This window comes from Condylura cristata, unplaced genomic scaffold (genome assembly GCF_000260355.1).
Source record: "Condylura cristata isolate star-nosed mole 26May11 unplaced genomic scaffold, ConCri1.0 scaffold00020, whole genome shotgun sequence".
In the NCBI taxonomy this organism is placed as follows: domain Eukaryota; kingdom Metazoa; phylum Chordata; class Mammalia; order Eulipotyphla; family Talpidae; genus Condylura; species Condylura cristata.
This window is the reverse complement of record NW_004567121.1, coordinates 20,985,308-21,001,412: the sequence shown is the minus strand read 5'-3', so window position 1 is coordinate 21,001,412 and position 16,105 is coordinate 20,985,308. Positions and strand designations below refer to the sequence as shown.

Below are 16,105 nucleotides of genomic sequence, written 5' to 3'. Positions count from 1 at the left end.
GATGCTTTCTTTTCAGAGCTAAAGTTTACCCCACTTCAGGGTCAGGTTCGGAACAAGACTGAGCCTCCACACCAGTCGCCTGGGATACTGGATCTTTATGGAAAAAGAAAATGACAAAAATAGATTCTAGGTTTTCCCCAGCTGTTAATTAGTTTTATGGTCTGATCAGTAAAATAGATCAAGAGAAAAAACAAAGTCCAACCACCAGAAGGCTTCCTTTCTATCTTGCAAAGATAAGAAAAGTGAGATAATGATGTTACCATTGAAGAAGTCCCTTGAAAGGAGTTAACATTTCCAGGCCTTGAACTTTTTCCTCTCTGTCTGTATCTGCCAAGGTTAAGGTGGGGGAGGGAGGAGATGCTGGATTGCTAAACTGCCACCCAAAGACAGCGCTTTTTTATGATAGTCGGACATGAGATAAAGCTGCTTATACTCGACCCAAAGTAGATCGGCTGTCTGGCTTCGATGCACACGTCGCTTGGGGTTTTCCGCGGCCACTGCCCATCCTTGGGCAGAGACCTGGTTTCCGAAAGAGGCCAAAAGTCATCTCCAACAAATCTGATGGGAAAAAATAGAGCCCAGAGCCGAGGAGCCAAATGGTCAAGCTCTGCTGTGGCCCAAGGAGTGGCCACAAAATAACACCCCTCTCCGCGTGTCAGGAAGCAGCTCCAGCTAAGGCGGGAGCAAAATGCCGCACGGTGAAGCAGGCCGGGCTGCGCTCATGGCGAAAAGGGGATCACCTCTGTCCCCGTCTGTGAGCTCCTGATGTGCTCATTTAAAAGCCGCCTTCGTCTGTTAAGTGTCACACTTGGTGTTTCCTGTGGACTCATCCTCTTTGTCTGAGATGTTACATCCTCTGAGGGAGGATGTTACGGAAATGAGGACACTCCTGAGAAGGACCAGGAGTCCTCGCTGGCAGCTTTGTTATCCCCACGCTGACAGGTCTGTCCAGGGACAGATGCCAGCCAAGGGCCGCTTATCACCTTTGGAGATAAAGGCCTTAGCCCCCCAGCAATCAGGAAAGCCAAGGCAGAAGCTAAGCTCCTGCTTTTGTCAGGTTCAGTGAACAGCAGCCACTTGTGCCAGTGTGGCCTGGGCCTCTCCCAGGAAGGCAGCCTCCGGGGGGTTCCCCCAGGGCGGGGCAGATGGCAGGCGTGTGCTTCCATCCTAGCCCCACCACTTTCTCACCAGGCATCTTGGGCAAGTGACGTAATGCGCTGTGCCCTGGTTTTCTGTGGAATTGAAACAGACGCTGTTCCACTGGGCTGTGAAGACCAATGGAACTGACTCCTGTAAAATGCTCAGCACAGTGCCATACCTAGTAGGCATTCAGTGAGCGGGGTTATGACTGTTATGCAGCATTACAGGATACAGTACTGTCATTTCCAGGTAAGCAAACCAGATGGAGCCATAAACGTAAGTCAGAGTGAAATGACATTGGCCCCATGATGGCCAAATATGGACGGCTTAGATTACACTTAGTTGGATATTCCTGTGCTGCTATTTCTACATCCCTCTGCATGCTTAAAACACATGTGCGTGTGTACTTTCAATTAAAGTATGCTGCTTCCCAGGAAAAGTGTGTACCATTGAGAACCCTCGATTGTGTAACGTGGCAACCACATCTCCCTGTAAACCAAGGACTTTCTGACAGAGCTTTCACAGATTAACCCGATCTGTTCACCAGCTGAAATTCCATATTTTCAGACCTCTGTTTATATCTAGCTCTTCAGGTGAAATTTCATGTACAAGCAAAAATATTTCTACAAAGTATCACTAAAATCAAATTAACTATAATGTAGTGTAATCTAATATAAACTGAGTCACATAGCAACTGCCCTGAAGATTAGACAGGACTTTGCCAGAAAGCAAGAGGTCTCCATTGATCTCACAGGAAAATTACATCAAGAGTACCTAGCCCATGCCTTCACTGTGGCTGTGTTTCGTAGCATATGGGCAGAATCTAACATCACTGCTCTGAGCTGTGTTGATGTTGTGATTCCAGGTTTCTGACATGGAGTTACTGGAAGCCACCCCTCCAAACAAGAAGGGGAGCGTTTCTCTGCTGCAGCCTCTGAAACGGTTTCATGGGACATTGGTCCTCGTCCATTTGGAGGCCCTGGGCCTGGTGTAGCAGACACATGACTAACCACAGCTCTCTGTCCCACCCTCCCCATGCGACTACCCCCACCCCAAGCAGATCGAAACCAGCCTGCCCTTGGTTGAAAATGTCAGATAGACAGGAAGCTGTCTGTTTTTCCATAGAGATCGACTCATTTGTAGCCCTCTATAGAAGGTTCTCTTTGTTCCTGGGAGGGTAAGAAGAGGAGCTCTGTTAGGTAGAACTCAGGACAGAGTGTAGCCTTATAATCAGAGGGAGCCAGGGGTGTTTGCAGGGTACAGACTGGGTTAGTTACAAGATCCTCTGCTCTCTGAACAGGAATTTCTCCAAGAGCAGGCTCAGAACACCGCCCCCCGAGTCCCCAGGAGGGTGCGCTGTGCTAGCTCTTGAGCCCAGTGCCTGGACACCATGAAGCCCACCAATATTAGCTCTCTTCATTGCTTGGCATGAGCCCCTTCCAGAACCATCTGGTGCTTCTCTTGTTTCTACCACCTGTGTCTCTGGGCTTCCACTCTTGCAGCTTAGCTATGGCAGTGCTGGTCATGCCATTTTGAGATCTTCCCGTGGCCTGGCTGAGCTCTGCACAGCAAACTCTTGCAGTCCCCACTCCTACCCACAGGTGCCTTCACAAGGTCTTTGAAACCCTGAGAGCTTCCTAATCTCCTCAGAATTAAGTCACTTGAAAGAGATCTGGAGTTGCAGGTGAGATGCTTCTGAGGTAGTCTGTGAGCTCAGCCTAAGCTCTTCCCTTCAGTATACTCGTGTGAGTGCTGGGTAAGGGTAGGTGCATAATGTAGGTGTATTTGAGAACTCGATTTGAGTATTTTTGCCTCATTAACAAAAATAACTCATGTTTATTGCCCAGAAAAAGTTGAAAAGTCACGCTTGATTCTAAAAATTAACATTTTGCTTTCTTTCTAGAGTTTTCCATTTTAAAGGATTTGCTCCCTGGGCTCTCTTACCAAGCTGTACAGCCCCTCCATGCCCCAGCAGCAGGGATAGAAATGTCAGAATCCAATCCCAACTTCCAACATGGGAAACTTTAGGCACAGGCCTGCTTGGGTTGCCCTCCCTCCAGCTCCTTCACCTTCTCATCCCTCAAAAGTAAAACTCCTGTGGGGAGCCTCAGTGGCTCCTAGCTAATTCACAGCAGAGCAGCTGTGGTGAGGGTCCCGAGCCTGATTCTTTTCCACTGACAAAGTTGGGCATGTGAATGGCTTTACAAAGTAATAAGTGGTTAGTATTGTTAATGTCAACCTAATTGAATAATTTTAATTATTCAACCTCATAAATATGTGTAGCATTTTTTAACGAATGAAAATCTTTAGATGTCTTGTCTTTGCCTAAACCTTAATACCCACCAGTGCCTTGGCGCAAACCCTTCTTAGGGTCTCGTCCTCTCCCTCCTCCTTTCCAGGACAACGATGGCCAAGAGACCTCTTGAGAGGCAGCACAGTGGAAAGTGATGGCCAAGACAAGCAGCACAGTGGAAAGTGATGGCCAAGACAAGCGAGGGGTTTGACCTCTCTTCTGAGTTCTTTGACACTAATTACTCAGGTTTTAGGTGGATACAGGTCCGTTGTGAGAGTTGTTACAAAGTGTATGTAAAGTATAATCTGTAGTTTTGCTTTATAAGGAACTGCTCTGCAGAATGGACTCTGGATTTCATAGTGAATATAATGTCCTCAGTGAGAAGTTGGCTTAAGTCAGAATGTTGTTTGAGGTAGGTTCATTGTGTGATTCTGTGGAGCCATTTGACATGTGCGTCTAGATGACTTGAAGTCAGACCCTTGTAGTAGAGACAGCTATCATGGTATAGTTGGATTTTAACAGTGCACCAAACAGCTTTCTGCGGAACATTCACAATTTCAGTAAAGGACGTTTTTTAATAGATACTGGAAAAGGATTTCTGTCTACAACTAGAATTTCCCATTACTCTTCAGCATCCCTTGCTGAACCTTAGTCGTAACAAGAGAAGCATTAGGAAATGTTGAGAAACCGAATTTTAACACTGGATGTAGATCTTTCCTGTGCTTGGTTGCGACGCTCTATCATGAACTGGTCTTACATGTGTGGAAGTACAAAGTATTAACAGTAATCAGACAGGATCAGTGCCATTTAACGCACTAAACACTTATTGTATGTGCTTGAGTAGGTGGTAGAGAGGATTGTTGGTGCCCAAGATAACAGGTGCACTTCTGCCCAGGACCCTCCTCTGCAGAGCCTGAGCGAGCAGCTGTGCGCCAGGGCCGAGCAGAGTGTGCCTTCCGGCCACCTCGGGGCGTTGGGTCAAATGCTGGGACTGCCCCTGGGACTGGGCGCCTGCCTGCCCCCACTGCCATATCCCATACCTCCCAGGAAGATCCCTGAACATTGCTCCTTTCTTTCTAGTTTATCTTAGGGTTCCCCATCACTCAGTGGCCAGGGGTGCGTGAAGTTGCCCTTCAGGCCCTGCTATAAGTGTTCCCAGGTGCTCAGAGTACAGTCACTGGCGCACCCAGGGCTGTGCCCCTACAGCTTGCCCTGCTGGCCCCTTGGGCCTTGAGCTCTCCAGGAAATGTGACCTCTTGTGAGTGAGGTGACCCAAAGGTGTTGAGACAGAAAGGAACAACTTAGGAAAAGGCTGGGGAGGAAAGAAATGATGGCAGCAGGGGAACACAGAGGAAAGGGAAGAGCAGAATGTTTTGTGCTGTTGCTGCTTTTACTTCCAAAATAGGTCTTTAAAACCATCGTTCTGTAAGCGAATGAATTACAATGAGGTTATTTAGAAAGTAGAAATGTTCTTGATCAGAAACCCTGTCCACCTTCACTGAAAAGGGCAGGAAGCAGCTCTCTGACCTCCTACAGGACAGCAGAGGAAGCATGCTAGCTAATCCTGTGACGTGTCATTACCCTTCCTGTCGCCCTGGACCATTCACAGACAAGAAGTAGGAATCTTTTTAATTTTCTCTGCAAATGTATTCAGCTGGACTTTAGAGCTCTTTCCACACAGAACCTGTTCTTTGCTCTGTGCACTTCGTTGTTCTTCACCCTTTCATGGGGTGCAGTTGTCTTTGTGTACTTTGGTTGACAAGCTAACACTTTCCTCCTGTCCTGATGGGAGGAAGTCGTTCTCCCAAACCCTGGAAACCCTGAACATGTGATAATGCGCAAGTTTCCCTTCTGGAGTTTGAGGAGAAGCAGGGCTTTGCCCTTGAAGCAGCTGGCTCAGCATGCACTGTTCTCTCACCAGAAGACACAGTTCCAAAGAGGGTGGTGTGCCACTTCAGCGGCAAGGCCTACGCCGACGAGGAGCGCTGGGACCTCGACAGCTGCACGCATTGCTACTGCCTGCAGGGCCAGACCCTCTGCTCCACCGTCAGCTGCCCGCCTCTGCCCTGTGTCGAGCCCATCAACGTGGAAGGAAGTTGCTGCCCAATGTGTCCAGGTACAGCAGCCCCCGTCCTTCCATTTTCCAGGGGGTCGTGTTGATGGAAGGTGGAATCAGAGCAGACACAGAGGTGTCTTCTGGACCCTGTTGACATCAGGTTCCATCTCCAAAAAAGGAAACAGTGCCCTCAGGCCTGGCGCATTCTGCCCTACGTGGTAAGGAAACTGCTTAAGCCCTTGCAATTGGCCAGGTACCCCCAGAAAATCAAATATCCCCCCAAGTTGTCTCCAGTTTCTCTGATGTTCAGGTGAAACCTGACCACGGGGGTACCTGATAACTGGGCCCGGTGCCCGCACTTCCACCTGGCAGAGGTGCTTTCATGCTGTGCTCAGGCCTACGGACAGTGGCAGCAGGTAGAAAGAGCTGCAGGCCAGCGTCTCGGGCTAGGGACGACCTGGGTCTAGGCATGGAGTCACAGTAGCACTGATGTCTTTTTGTTGCTGAAAGATGTATCCTTTTTCTTAGAATTGTTCATAGGTGGCTTTCCTCTTAATTTCAAAATAAAGGGAGATGGTCCTGTATACTTGTACTTCAGGACTCTGAACTAGAGATTTAGGTATCTAGGGATAAAGGAAGCATGGATGTTTTTTCAGAGCTGAGCTAAGGTTAGAGGAGCAAACGGATAAAAGGACAAGCCCTGAGCTACTGAAGGTGAGCAGTGAGTGTCGTCATGAGGCAGCACTGGTCTCACAGATGCACCCCCAATGCTTAGTCTAGTGACTACTTAGGAGATGTTGAACAGTGATGACATAATTACCACTAAGTCACCCTCCTCCATCCTGAGGCCAACCCCCATTGCATGTGTACCCCCACCATTATGCCGTGCTTGCTTCTGGGTTTCCCATGAAACCAACCTGTAGGCAGGAAGGAGGGAAGAGCTGCTGACCTCGCAGGCTGAGTCCTTAGCTCACATGCACACCCAGGTAGTTCTTATCCCCAAGTCATGCAGCCCAGAACCTGTGAGGACCAGCACCTTTTCTGGTCCCTCAGAATAGACGTTAGAGTTTTTACTCAGACCGTGCTTTCTATAGCGATAGTATTTTCAGTAAGTTCTCTTCAACTCTTGAGTTTCAGGGATGTGTTAGTCCTTTGGAAACTAAGTTTCTGGCCGAAAAGGCTTTATAATTTAAGAGGAAACAACTAGAAAGCTAAGGTAAAAGGGACTTCAGAAAACCTGTACTTTGAATCAGAAGGGCTAGAGTCCAACCCCGCTGGGTCTCACATGCATAATTGTAGGCAGCTTACTTAGCCGCTTGCATTTATGTCCCTGTTGTGGAATTCAGTTAACTCATGCTTTTCCCTCCCTCAACTTCAAGGTTTGCGTCTCAAAAGGCTGGTGACTGTAGGATCGACAGACTAAGCAAGTTTATGAGTACCACAGACCTTAGCCTCAGGAATTACTTCTTTAAAATGTTGGACTAATTATTAGGCAGGTGAAAGGAAGGATCTACAAATCTCTTTGCAGGCACCAAGAAAAGCACTGAGTTTTTTCACTGACCCCTTTCAGAATGTGGCTGAGAAAAACACCTGCTGCCTCATAAATCGAGGCCTCCTCAGCTATGTGTCATGTGGTAGTTAAGTGGCCAGTGTGTCTAGGACCAAGTTAGATGATGTGAAGATACTTACTGCCCACTGTACATGGTTCCAGCGATAACAAAGGGACCATTTAAGACTGGACCAAGCAGCACCTAGTGACTGAGCCTACAGTCCACTCCCATTCAGAGGAAGAGATTGGTGGGTAAGTGGCTCAGAAATGCAGTGAAAAGTGCTTCAGCTCTTTCACTTCCAGTGACATTTTATATAAGCCATTCAAGATTCAGGGATTAAAGAGCTGATGGAATAATTTAAGAAAAAAGTACTTCCATTTTAGTCAGCAGCCATCAGTTTGCACAGAATTGGAGCACCGAGCTATCTCCCACCACTGCAAAGCAGTGGAGTCCATTCTTACTGTTTAATGATGGAAATACAGAAACATTCATGTCTCGGGTAATACATTGAATTAAGCCCTTCCATAGCTTCTTAGGAGAAATGTCTGTCTTTCAGAAATGTATGTCCCAGAACCAACCAACATACCCATCGAGAAGACAAATCATCGTGAAGTTGACCTGGAGGGCCCCATGTGGCCCACACCTGGGGAAAATGACATAGCTCATCTCCCTAGAGGTAAGTATTGGAGTCAGTTGAGAGCTGCTGCTCTACTGTTTAAGTTGGGGCAACCTTTTAGATGTGTGCCTTAATTCTAAGTGTGATTGGATGACAAAGTCTTCAGGTAACTGGATGAAATGCTCCTCTCTGGCCCCACATGATCAGAGATTGAGTGATGATGGGAAGAAATATGTTACTAGTCTTACAAGCTTGGTTTCTAGAATTTCTACCAAATTTCTGAGTAGACTTTGTAGGCAGAGTAATAACGTATGGTAGCACTTATGCATTAATTTACTCTCCCTTTCTAGGTAGTTTTCACTTCATTATATATGACGATTCTTCCATTCCCCAGGTTTATGCCATGTTTTGCCCACCCCCACTTGGGCTGTAATAGACTCAGTTGCCTCTATCTAAAACATGACAGGGCTTCTATCCACATTGCCTTTGCCGTGACTCAATACTGTCTCCTCCAAAGACATCTTCAAAATCATTGCTTTTACATTAGTTCTTTTGGAAGAAACAGTATTCATTGTTGGAGAGATTGCTGGTCTGTTATCTGTTACTCTGTATTTCTTAAATGTTATGCTTGGATCAAGCCAGAGTTGCTCTGCCTGAATGGTTCGCCATAATAGTGTCAGTAACAAGAAAACTGACATTTCTGCACTTTGATTTTAAAGACATTATGAATCTTAATTGATACTTGTACTAGATAAATTCTGCTTTGATGTTCAAAGCAGGCCATATAATTTAAGTGCTACATTTTGTAAATAGGTCTCATTCCAAGCTTCGTTTTTCCTTTCACCAAGACTTTAATATTCTTGATCGACACTTCCTATTTGCACACAAGTAGGGAGTTTTGCTAGTATTTTCTGCTTCAAACCTTCAGAAGACTCTAGGTTATTAGTAATCAAAATATACTTCGTCAATTTTAAATCTACAGAAGAATTTTGACTTAAGCTAGCATCATCCTGCCCAATTAGTAACCTTGTAGACAGATACTACAGACTTCTACCATGTTTAGCATAGAATAGGAAGCAAACACTTCATCACTATTTGCAAGGTAATTCATAAAAATTCTGGTTTAGGGTCCTTGCTGGTGGCCCCCTCAGCATGTACTTCGTTGAATTTGCCTGTTCTTCTCCCCACTCTCTCTGGTGAAGCCTTTCACTGCCTTTGGCCTATACCCCAGTTCTGTATGCATATATAAAAAAATCGGTTTAGGTAACATATGCTTGTACCTTTTCTCTCCTAGATATGGGTCACCTCCAGGTAGATTACAGAGATAACAACAGGCTGCATCCAGGCGAAGATTCTTCACTGTATTCCATTGCCTCGGTCGTGGTCCCCATAATAATAGGCCTGTCTATCATCATAGCATTCCTATTCATCAATCAGAAGAAACAGTGGATACCACTGCTTTGTTGGTATCGAACACCAACTAAGGTATTGTCCTGGAAACATTTCACGCTCTCAAGTGCTAAAAACGTGCACATTTGTATTTACCTAAAGTTGCTTCTAAGGTTGCCAGTGGCAATTTTTACTTAACGTTTTTCTGCCTTTGAAGCACTCAAATGCACCTGAGGCTGTGGTAACCAGATCCATACTGTACTTACCCAGGGTCAGCCACTGAAGTAGCTACTCACTGGATCCTGACTTTCATAGCTCCATGTGAACGTGTTCAAATAAATACCCCTAAATTAAAATTATAGTGGTTTAGAATAGAAGTTAAAATGGGTAACTTGTATCAACTCAGACTGGGGGTGTCCCAGAATTCCAAAGGACAGGAAAAATATCGAAGTAATAAGAGGAAGAGATTGGGCAAATGATTAAGAGAAATGATTCTTCCTAATTCCACCCCCAAAAGATCCTGCCACCTTAAGAATTGAAAAGTTTGAATAATTAATCCAGTTGCACATCCTGCTAGCCCTTCCATCTGAAAGGCCTGTTGTGCTTTCACCAAATGCACCATGGGCCATTTTCTCCCCATGCACAGCCTGGACTGGTCCCAACTGTCTACCACCTTAAGTCCACTGTGACACCGCCCCCCCCCCACCCTCTGAACATCCTTAAACAGCCTAGTGCTTAACAGCGATGTTACTTCACCGCTCACCATAGTCCTTCGTCCACCCCACTTGAAGCAGGGACTGACATTCCACTTTGTCGGACTCTTTTACCACTGGGCTGACACCAGGTGTAGTAGTCAGCCTCACTGTGTGGGAAAGTGTTGTCGCCCTTGAACTAAATGTCCCCTCACTTGGGGCACATAAAGGAGCTAATTCCTTGTGGTTTTCCTCCCCTCGTTACATAGCCTTCTTCCTTAAATAACCAGCTGGTATCTGTGGACTGCAAGAAAGGAGCCAGAGTCCAGGTGGACAGTTCCCAGAGAATGCTACGGATTGCCGAACCAGATGCTAGATTCAGCGGCTTCTACAGCATGCAAAAACAGAACCACCTACAGGCAGACAACTTCTACCAAACAGTGTGAAGAGAGGCAACGCAGATGAGGTTTGAAAAGACAGAAAATGACTAAATCTGCTCTTAAAAGTAAACTAGAATTTGTGCACTTGCTTAGTGGATTGTGACTTGATGTACAGCGCTGAGATTTTACTGGGATGGGCTCTGTCGCCGGCAGTGTGCAGGACACGCATTCCCACTTTTCCTCAAGATAACTGACCAAGTGTTTTCTTAGAACCAAAGTTTTTAAAGTTGCTAAGACATATTTGCTTGTAATATAGCTGTAGAGATATTTGGGGGTGGGGACAGTGAGTTTGGTTGGGGCAATGGGGAGGAGGGGTGGTGTGGGGAAGACAAATTGGTCAGCTTGGTTCAGGGAGAAACCCAGTAAAATTAAAGCGACTCAATAGCCCAAAGGATATTGTTTCCTGCTTGTTGGCTGAAGACTGCACGGGTTGCTACAAAAGCTCAGGCCTGAAAGAGCAGGAAACAAAGGCCTAGAGATCAAGCTGCCGTGACCACCTTAGAGCCACCAGACAAGCGCATCAGAACCTCTTGATAGCCATCCCAGGTCTAAAGCCACACGTTTCTTTACTATATCCAGTCACAACTGCAGTAGGTGGTGAGGAGGCCAGAGAATGTGGTAGCAGCATCTCTCTAAAGCGGGTTGCTAAGGATATACACATTTATACCTTTTGCTGCTTTAGTTTCCTTCCAAGCCAATCAGCCAGTTCCTAGCAGAGTCAGCGAATGAACAAGACTAAGGCATTTCTTGGTGTGAGCACTGGAGCTTTTCTCACAACAGCGGGCAGGAGGGTGAAGGACACCAGGCATCCCCAGGGGCTACTTCATTGTTGGTTGTTGCTTTGTCCTGTTATATTGTTGGTTGTTCATAGTTTTTGTTGAAGCTCTAGCTTAAAAAGAAACTTTTTAAAAAAGACTGTTTGGGATTTTTTTTCCTCATTATATACTGATTCTACAAAATAGAAACTACTTCATTTTAATTGTATATTATTAAAGCACCTTTGTTGAAGCTCAAAAAAATATGCCTCTTTAAACTTTAGCAATTATAGGAATATTTATGTAACTATGCTTCAAAAAAAAAACAAAAGTATTTGTGTGCATGTGTATATAATATATATGCATATATATTTATACACATACAATTTATGTTTTCCTGTTGAATGTATTTTTATGAGATTTTAACCAGAACAAAGACAAACAGGCATTCCATATCAATGCTTTCAATCACTTACAAATTTTTGAATAATACAAATTTCATTCTACGTGCAGTTAAATTGGGAAGATGTGTGAGAGTATCCTTGTGTGTGTTTCTGTGTACACACACACCTTGGTCAGCCAGCATCACACCTGCTACAAGAAGATATTCTTTTACTAAAATATTCCTCATTTGGTTTTGGTTGGTTTTCAATTTGTTCACTGGCCAGAGATATGATAGCAGTTTTTCTGCATCACTAATCAGCTCCTGGATTTTTTTTTTTCTCTTTCAAACAACTGTTTGAAACAACTACTGGAATATTGTCCATAATAAGCTGGAAGTTTGTTGTAGTTTGCCTCAAATATAACTGACTGTATACTATAGTGTTAACTTTTCAAACAGCTCTTAGCACTTTTATACTAACTACCCATTTGTGCATTGATTTCTTTTAAAAATGCTTGTTGTGAAAGACACAGATACCCAGTATGCTTAATGTGAAAAGAAAATGTGTTCTGTTTTGTAAAGGAACTTTCAAGTATTGTTGTAAATACTTGGACAGAGGTTGCTGAACTTTAAAAAAAATTAATTTATTATTATAATGACCTAATTTATTAATCTGAAGATTAGCCATTTTTTGTCTTAGAATATCAAAAAGAAAAGGAAAAGGTGTTCTAGCTGTTTGCATCAAAGAAAAAAAGATTTATTATCAAGGGGCAATATTTTTATCTATTTCCAAAATAAATTTGTTAATGATATGCTACCAAAATAGACTTACATCAGCCTGATTAGTATAAAATTTTGTTGACAATTAATCCATTACTGGCATAAAAAAAATCTTTATCAAAAAATTGTAAATGCTTGCTTTTTGTTTTTTCCAATCATGGCCATATTATGAAAATACTAACAGGATATAGGACAAGGTGTAAATTTTTTTTTTATTATTTTAAAGATATGATTTATCCTGAGTGCTGTATCTATTACTCTTTTACTTTGGTTCCTGTTGTGCTCTTGTAAAAGAAAAATATAATTTCCTGAAGAATAAAATAGATATATGGCACTTGGAGTGCACTGTAGTTCTACAGTTTGTTTTGTTTTCTTCAAAAAACAAAGCTGTAAAGGTATTCTTTGCAACTTGGTTCTTAATATCAAACTTCCTTGATTGAAGCCCTATGCTCACAGATACTTATGCCAAGATCTAGAAGGTCCTACATAAGAAAACATCATACCTGATGGGAATGTCTCACAGACCCAGAAAAAGGGCAGAACTTCTATCATCCATAGCAGCTCAGCATAACCGGGAAGGCCCTCTCTTCACTCGTTAGCTTCATGAAGCTAATTGGGATTTCACCAGCTTGTGCACTACAATGATGGACTCTGTGTGGACAGTAAGGGAAAGAATCTAGCACTGTAAGGGAAAAAAAAATTAAAGTCTTCAAATATATATTACTTTTTCCCCCAACATTTATTATATGACATTGACTTGATTGAAACTGGCAGAGGTACTTCATGATTAGTGATGCAGTAGCCATTTCCAGAATCAGTACTGTGGGAAAACACATGAATAAAATGGAACACAGGATGGGAAGTGGGTAATGTTGCAGCATACCGTTTCTTAAGCACCTTAAAGGATGCAAGCTCCTTTTAAAGTACACTTCACATAAAACATTTAAACATCTAAGTAAAAGTGAGTGAATGGCAACTTAATGGTTAAAATTTGAACAACAGTGAAACATGCAACAAACTAAAGTCAGTCTTGTCTGACAGTTTTGATATTTACTAAATACCAAACCAACATAACACATCTGGTTATTCTGGTTTCACTGCTTCCAAGAATAGCCCAAGTTTGTTAAATCTCAGTCTCTCTGGACAACACTGATAGGTAATATTTATACTGATAATTCTCTTACAAAAATCAATGTTGGTTTTTGCCATCAATGAAGAACAACTATAGATAAATTTCCCAATGGTTTAGCCTAGTTCTTCATTGCAGGTTAGAACTAGAAAGCCTTAAAAACTCAATGAAAAAATGTAACTGCACAAGCACAATTCTTATTACTCCCCTTTACAAAGCTGGAGAAGAGTTCATAATTGTTAGTATTTAACAAAAACCATCTCTAGAATTCAAAATAGTGCCATAGTTGTTCTGGCTCTATCATGAGTGAAGGCATGATCTATTAATACTGAATCCAAACCCAGGTTCAAGTGTGCCGAGCTTCCAACAGCAGGTCCTAATGGCAGCCAGCTTTCAGAACAACACGACAGGAAATAGAGCCTGTAGTCCATGCAAGACAGCTGCTCCCGGAGTGACACTGCCCTATGTCGGACACAGAACTGGAGGAAGAGAAAGCAAGCTTTTCAGTGGAAGTGTGTATGGTAAGTCCTCCACGTTAAGCACCTTAAAGGGCAACTTCACCCGGAATGACACAAAAGCAGGTCCTTGAATAACATGGTTTCTGCAAGATGAGCAGAAATGCATCATAGGCTTAAAGGATTACTGGAGGTCCTGCGCTATTTCTGTGTGTTTACATAAGATATACAATGCATAGAAAATGTATGTACATGTATATAAAACACATAAGTAATGAAAACTATACCAATGCAAAGATCTACAGCAGCAATTTCTTTAAAAAAAGTACACCCAACAATGAAGTTTTCCAGACAGTTACTAGAATTTCCCAGAAATGAGGTTTAAAAGACCATGTCTTGTAGGGCACCACCTAGAGGCAAAAGCCCAGGACACCAGTCTAGTGGCAGGAGGCAATTTACACAGTAGACTGGCTCCCTGTGAAGTAAGAAGGGTTTATTTCCTGCACTCCTTTCTATTGCAACTAGGATCCACGAAGTAGCAGCCCGTGGTACATCTGCTGAGGGCAGTGGTGGCAGCAGCAGGTTTTTGTGGGGTAATTAAGCTGGTAAGAGAAAGATGCTTGATTAGCCCAGTGAGCATCCCCCTGTCTTCCAGGCCAAACATGGCCATGTTCTACCTCTCCCTTCCCTATCAGAAGTTTGAGGGTACAGCCAGGCAGGCACGCCAGCCATTGGTGATAAAAAACTGAGACAGTCCCACCGAGACCAAAGGAGAGTTCTTTCCCGCTCCCCCAGGCAGAGGTTCAATTCCTGGTCCCCAGGAAGAAGAATAAATAGCAGACTAAGACCTCTGGCTTGGGTGGAAAAGAGCATTTTAAATTACCCATCACTGTCCCACCCACATGAGCACCTGTGTGTGTTGCACTCCCCAAACCACACTGCCTTAGTCTAAACCCAGCTTCTCCACCCAGTCCTCAGCACAAAGCCAAAGGAAACCGCATGGCGCGTGCAAAGCTGGTGGAGTGGGCGAGCTGGGCTCACAGACAGGCTGGGCCTGGGGCCAGGTCACTAGATGGCACCAGAATGCCCTGAGGCACCTGAGGTACAGCCCCAGGTGCCAGAGGCAAAAACTAAGTCATTTCTCCCCAGAGCATGCTGGTCTCTGGGTCATCAAATTCTTCCCATGCAGCTAAATGAGAAAGCAGCTAGAGAGTGCTCCAGAAGTTCATAATTTCCCTGGCCCTAGGGACCCACTGTAATTAGAAATTAAGACATATTCTTTGTCTTATTCATGGTCACATCTATAAGAAACCTCAGACAAATCCAGCTTTCATACCAAAGCTAGCACCACATAAAAGCAAACAAAGATGTCAGATACTTTAGAAAAGCCCTTCATCAGAAAATCAGCTTCTTAAAAAACAATGTCATTTTAGTTTTGCCAACCCCCCTCCACCCTATTAACCTACTAAATGGCAGATACCACATCAAGTCTCACAGATGGTACTAAGTGTGACTCACTGAGTTCTTGGGGTCCACTGCTGAGGCCCACTGAAGCTATGGGTGAGGTCCCATCTGCTCAGTTAATGTCTCAAAATCCTTTTGTGATACCTTCAAAACCTGTTACCTAAATGGCTGCTTTTTAAAAAAACATTTCATTTCCTAGACTAGAATTTTACAGTCCCCTTACCCAGATTTTACTCTCCCCCAGAAAAATGCTCTTAACTTTTCTGAAAGATCTTTGCCTCATGACTCTTCCCCTTCTGTGTAATCCTGATCTTGTTCCCAAGACTCATGACTCATTCCCATGGCCCTGGGTGTCTGTCTGCCCCTCCCCTCCCTGTCCCTTAAGCCAGTATTGCATATTCCCTTTGGAACTGTTAATTGATTTGATAGCCCCCCATCCTCTCTCATCTCCCCTCTTTCTCCTGTCCCAGGTGGCTGAGGCTGCCCCTCGCCAACCCTTCTGCTGATACAGTGAGAGGCCGTCACGGCAGCACCCTCACAGTGCTTCCTCCACTGCCGCCTCCTGCATATCAATTCACTCTGGAAATCATTAGCCACCTGGGCCCTCAAATGCATACAACCCCAGTTTATAATAGTGGTATAAGTAAGCCACGTATCCTTATCCTGCACACCACTAATTAAAGATGTGCATTTAGAGGTCGCTTTTACCCTCCTGGCAAGACACCGAGTTTACCGGCTCATTACCGCTCCCAGCCATGGTGAACACACCACCTGAAACCCACCTTTCAGTATGTAGTCAGTTAACAGACTTGGAACTTTCTCACTGTCGTCTTTCATGGCACGGAGAACTGTGAAATAAGAGAAGGGAAGGGAAAAGGAACAAAGTCAAGTTCAGATAAAAAGATTTGACTTCAATTAATTATAGCATATAATGAATTCCGGTTAAGGCTATAATCATAAATAA

General features: G+C 44.1%; 2 protein-coding genes across 6 annotated transcripts in view; one reads left to right on the top strand and one right to left on the bottom strand.

Moving 5' to 3' along the window:
* Positions 1-12,438, top strand: part of CRIM1 (cysteine rich transmembrane BMP regulator 1 (chordin-like)) — a 161,881-nt gene extending 149,443 nt beyond the window's left edge. For 3 of the 4 annotated variants that reach the window (XM_004686299.2, XM_012727506.1, XM_012727507.1), the window contains 4 exons: positions 5,355-5,549; positions 7,596-7,715; positions 8,950-9,140; positions 10,006-12,438. In XM_004686299.2, coding sequence (XP_004686356.1) covers positions 5,355-5,549; positions 7,596-7,715; positions 8,950-9,140; positions 10,006-10,182 — 683 coding nt within the window. In that variant the 3' untranslated portion in view covers positions 10,183-12,438. The remainder of the gene's footprint in view (positions 1-5,354; positions 5,550-7,595; positions 7,716-8,949; positions 9,141-10,005) is intronic. The other variant, XM_012727508.1, reaches the window with a different exon arrangement.
* Positions 12,439-12,798: 360 nt separating this feature from the next.
* Positions 12,799-16,105, bottom strand: part of FEZ2 (fasciculation and elongation protein zeta 2 (zygin II)) — a 33,324-nt gene continuing 30,017 nt past the window's right edge. The window contains exons 7-8 of one of the 2 annotated variants that reach the window (XM_012727509.1): positions 15,924-15,989; positions 12,799-13,701 (exon numbers count right to left, since the gene is read on the bottom strand). In XM_012727509.1, the coding sequence (XP_012582963.1) occupies positions 13,685-13,701; positions 15,924-15,989 (83 nt within the window). In that variant the 3' untranslated portion in view covers positions 12,799-13,684. The remainder of the gene's footprint in view (positions 13,702-15,923; positions 15,990-16,105) is intronic. The other variant, XM_004686034.2, reaches the window with a different exon arrangement.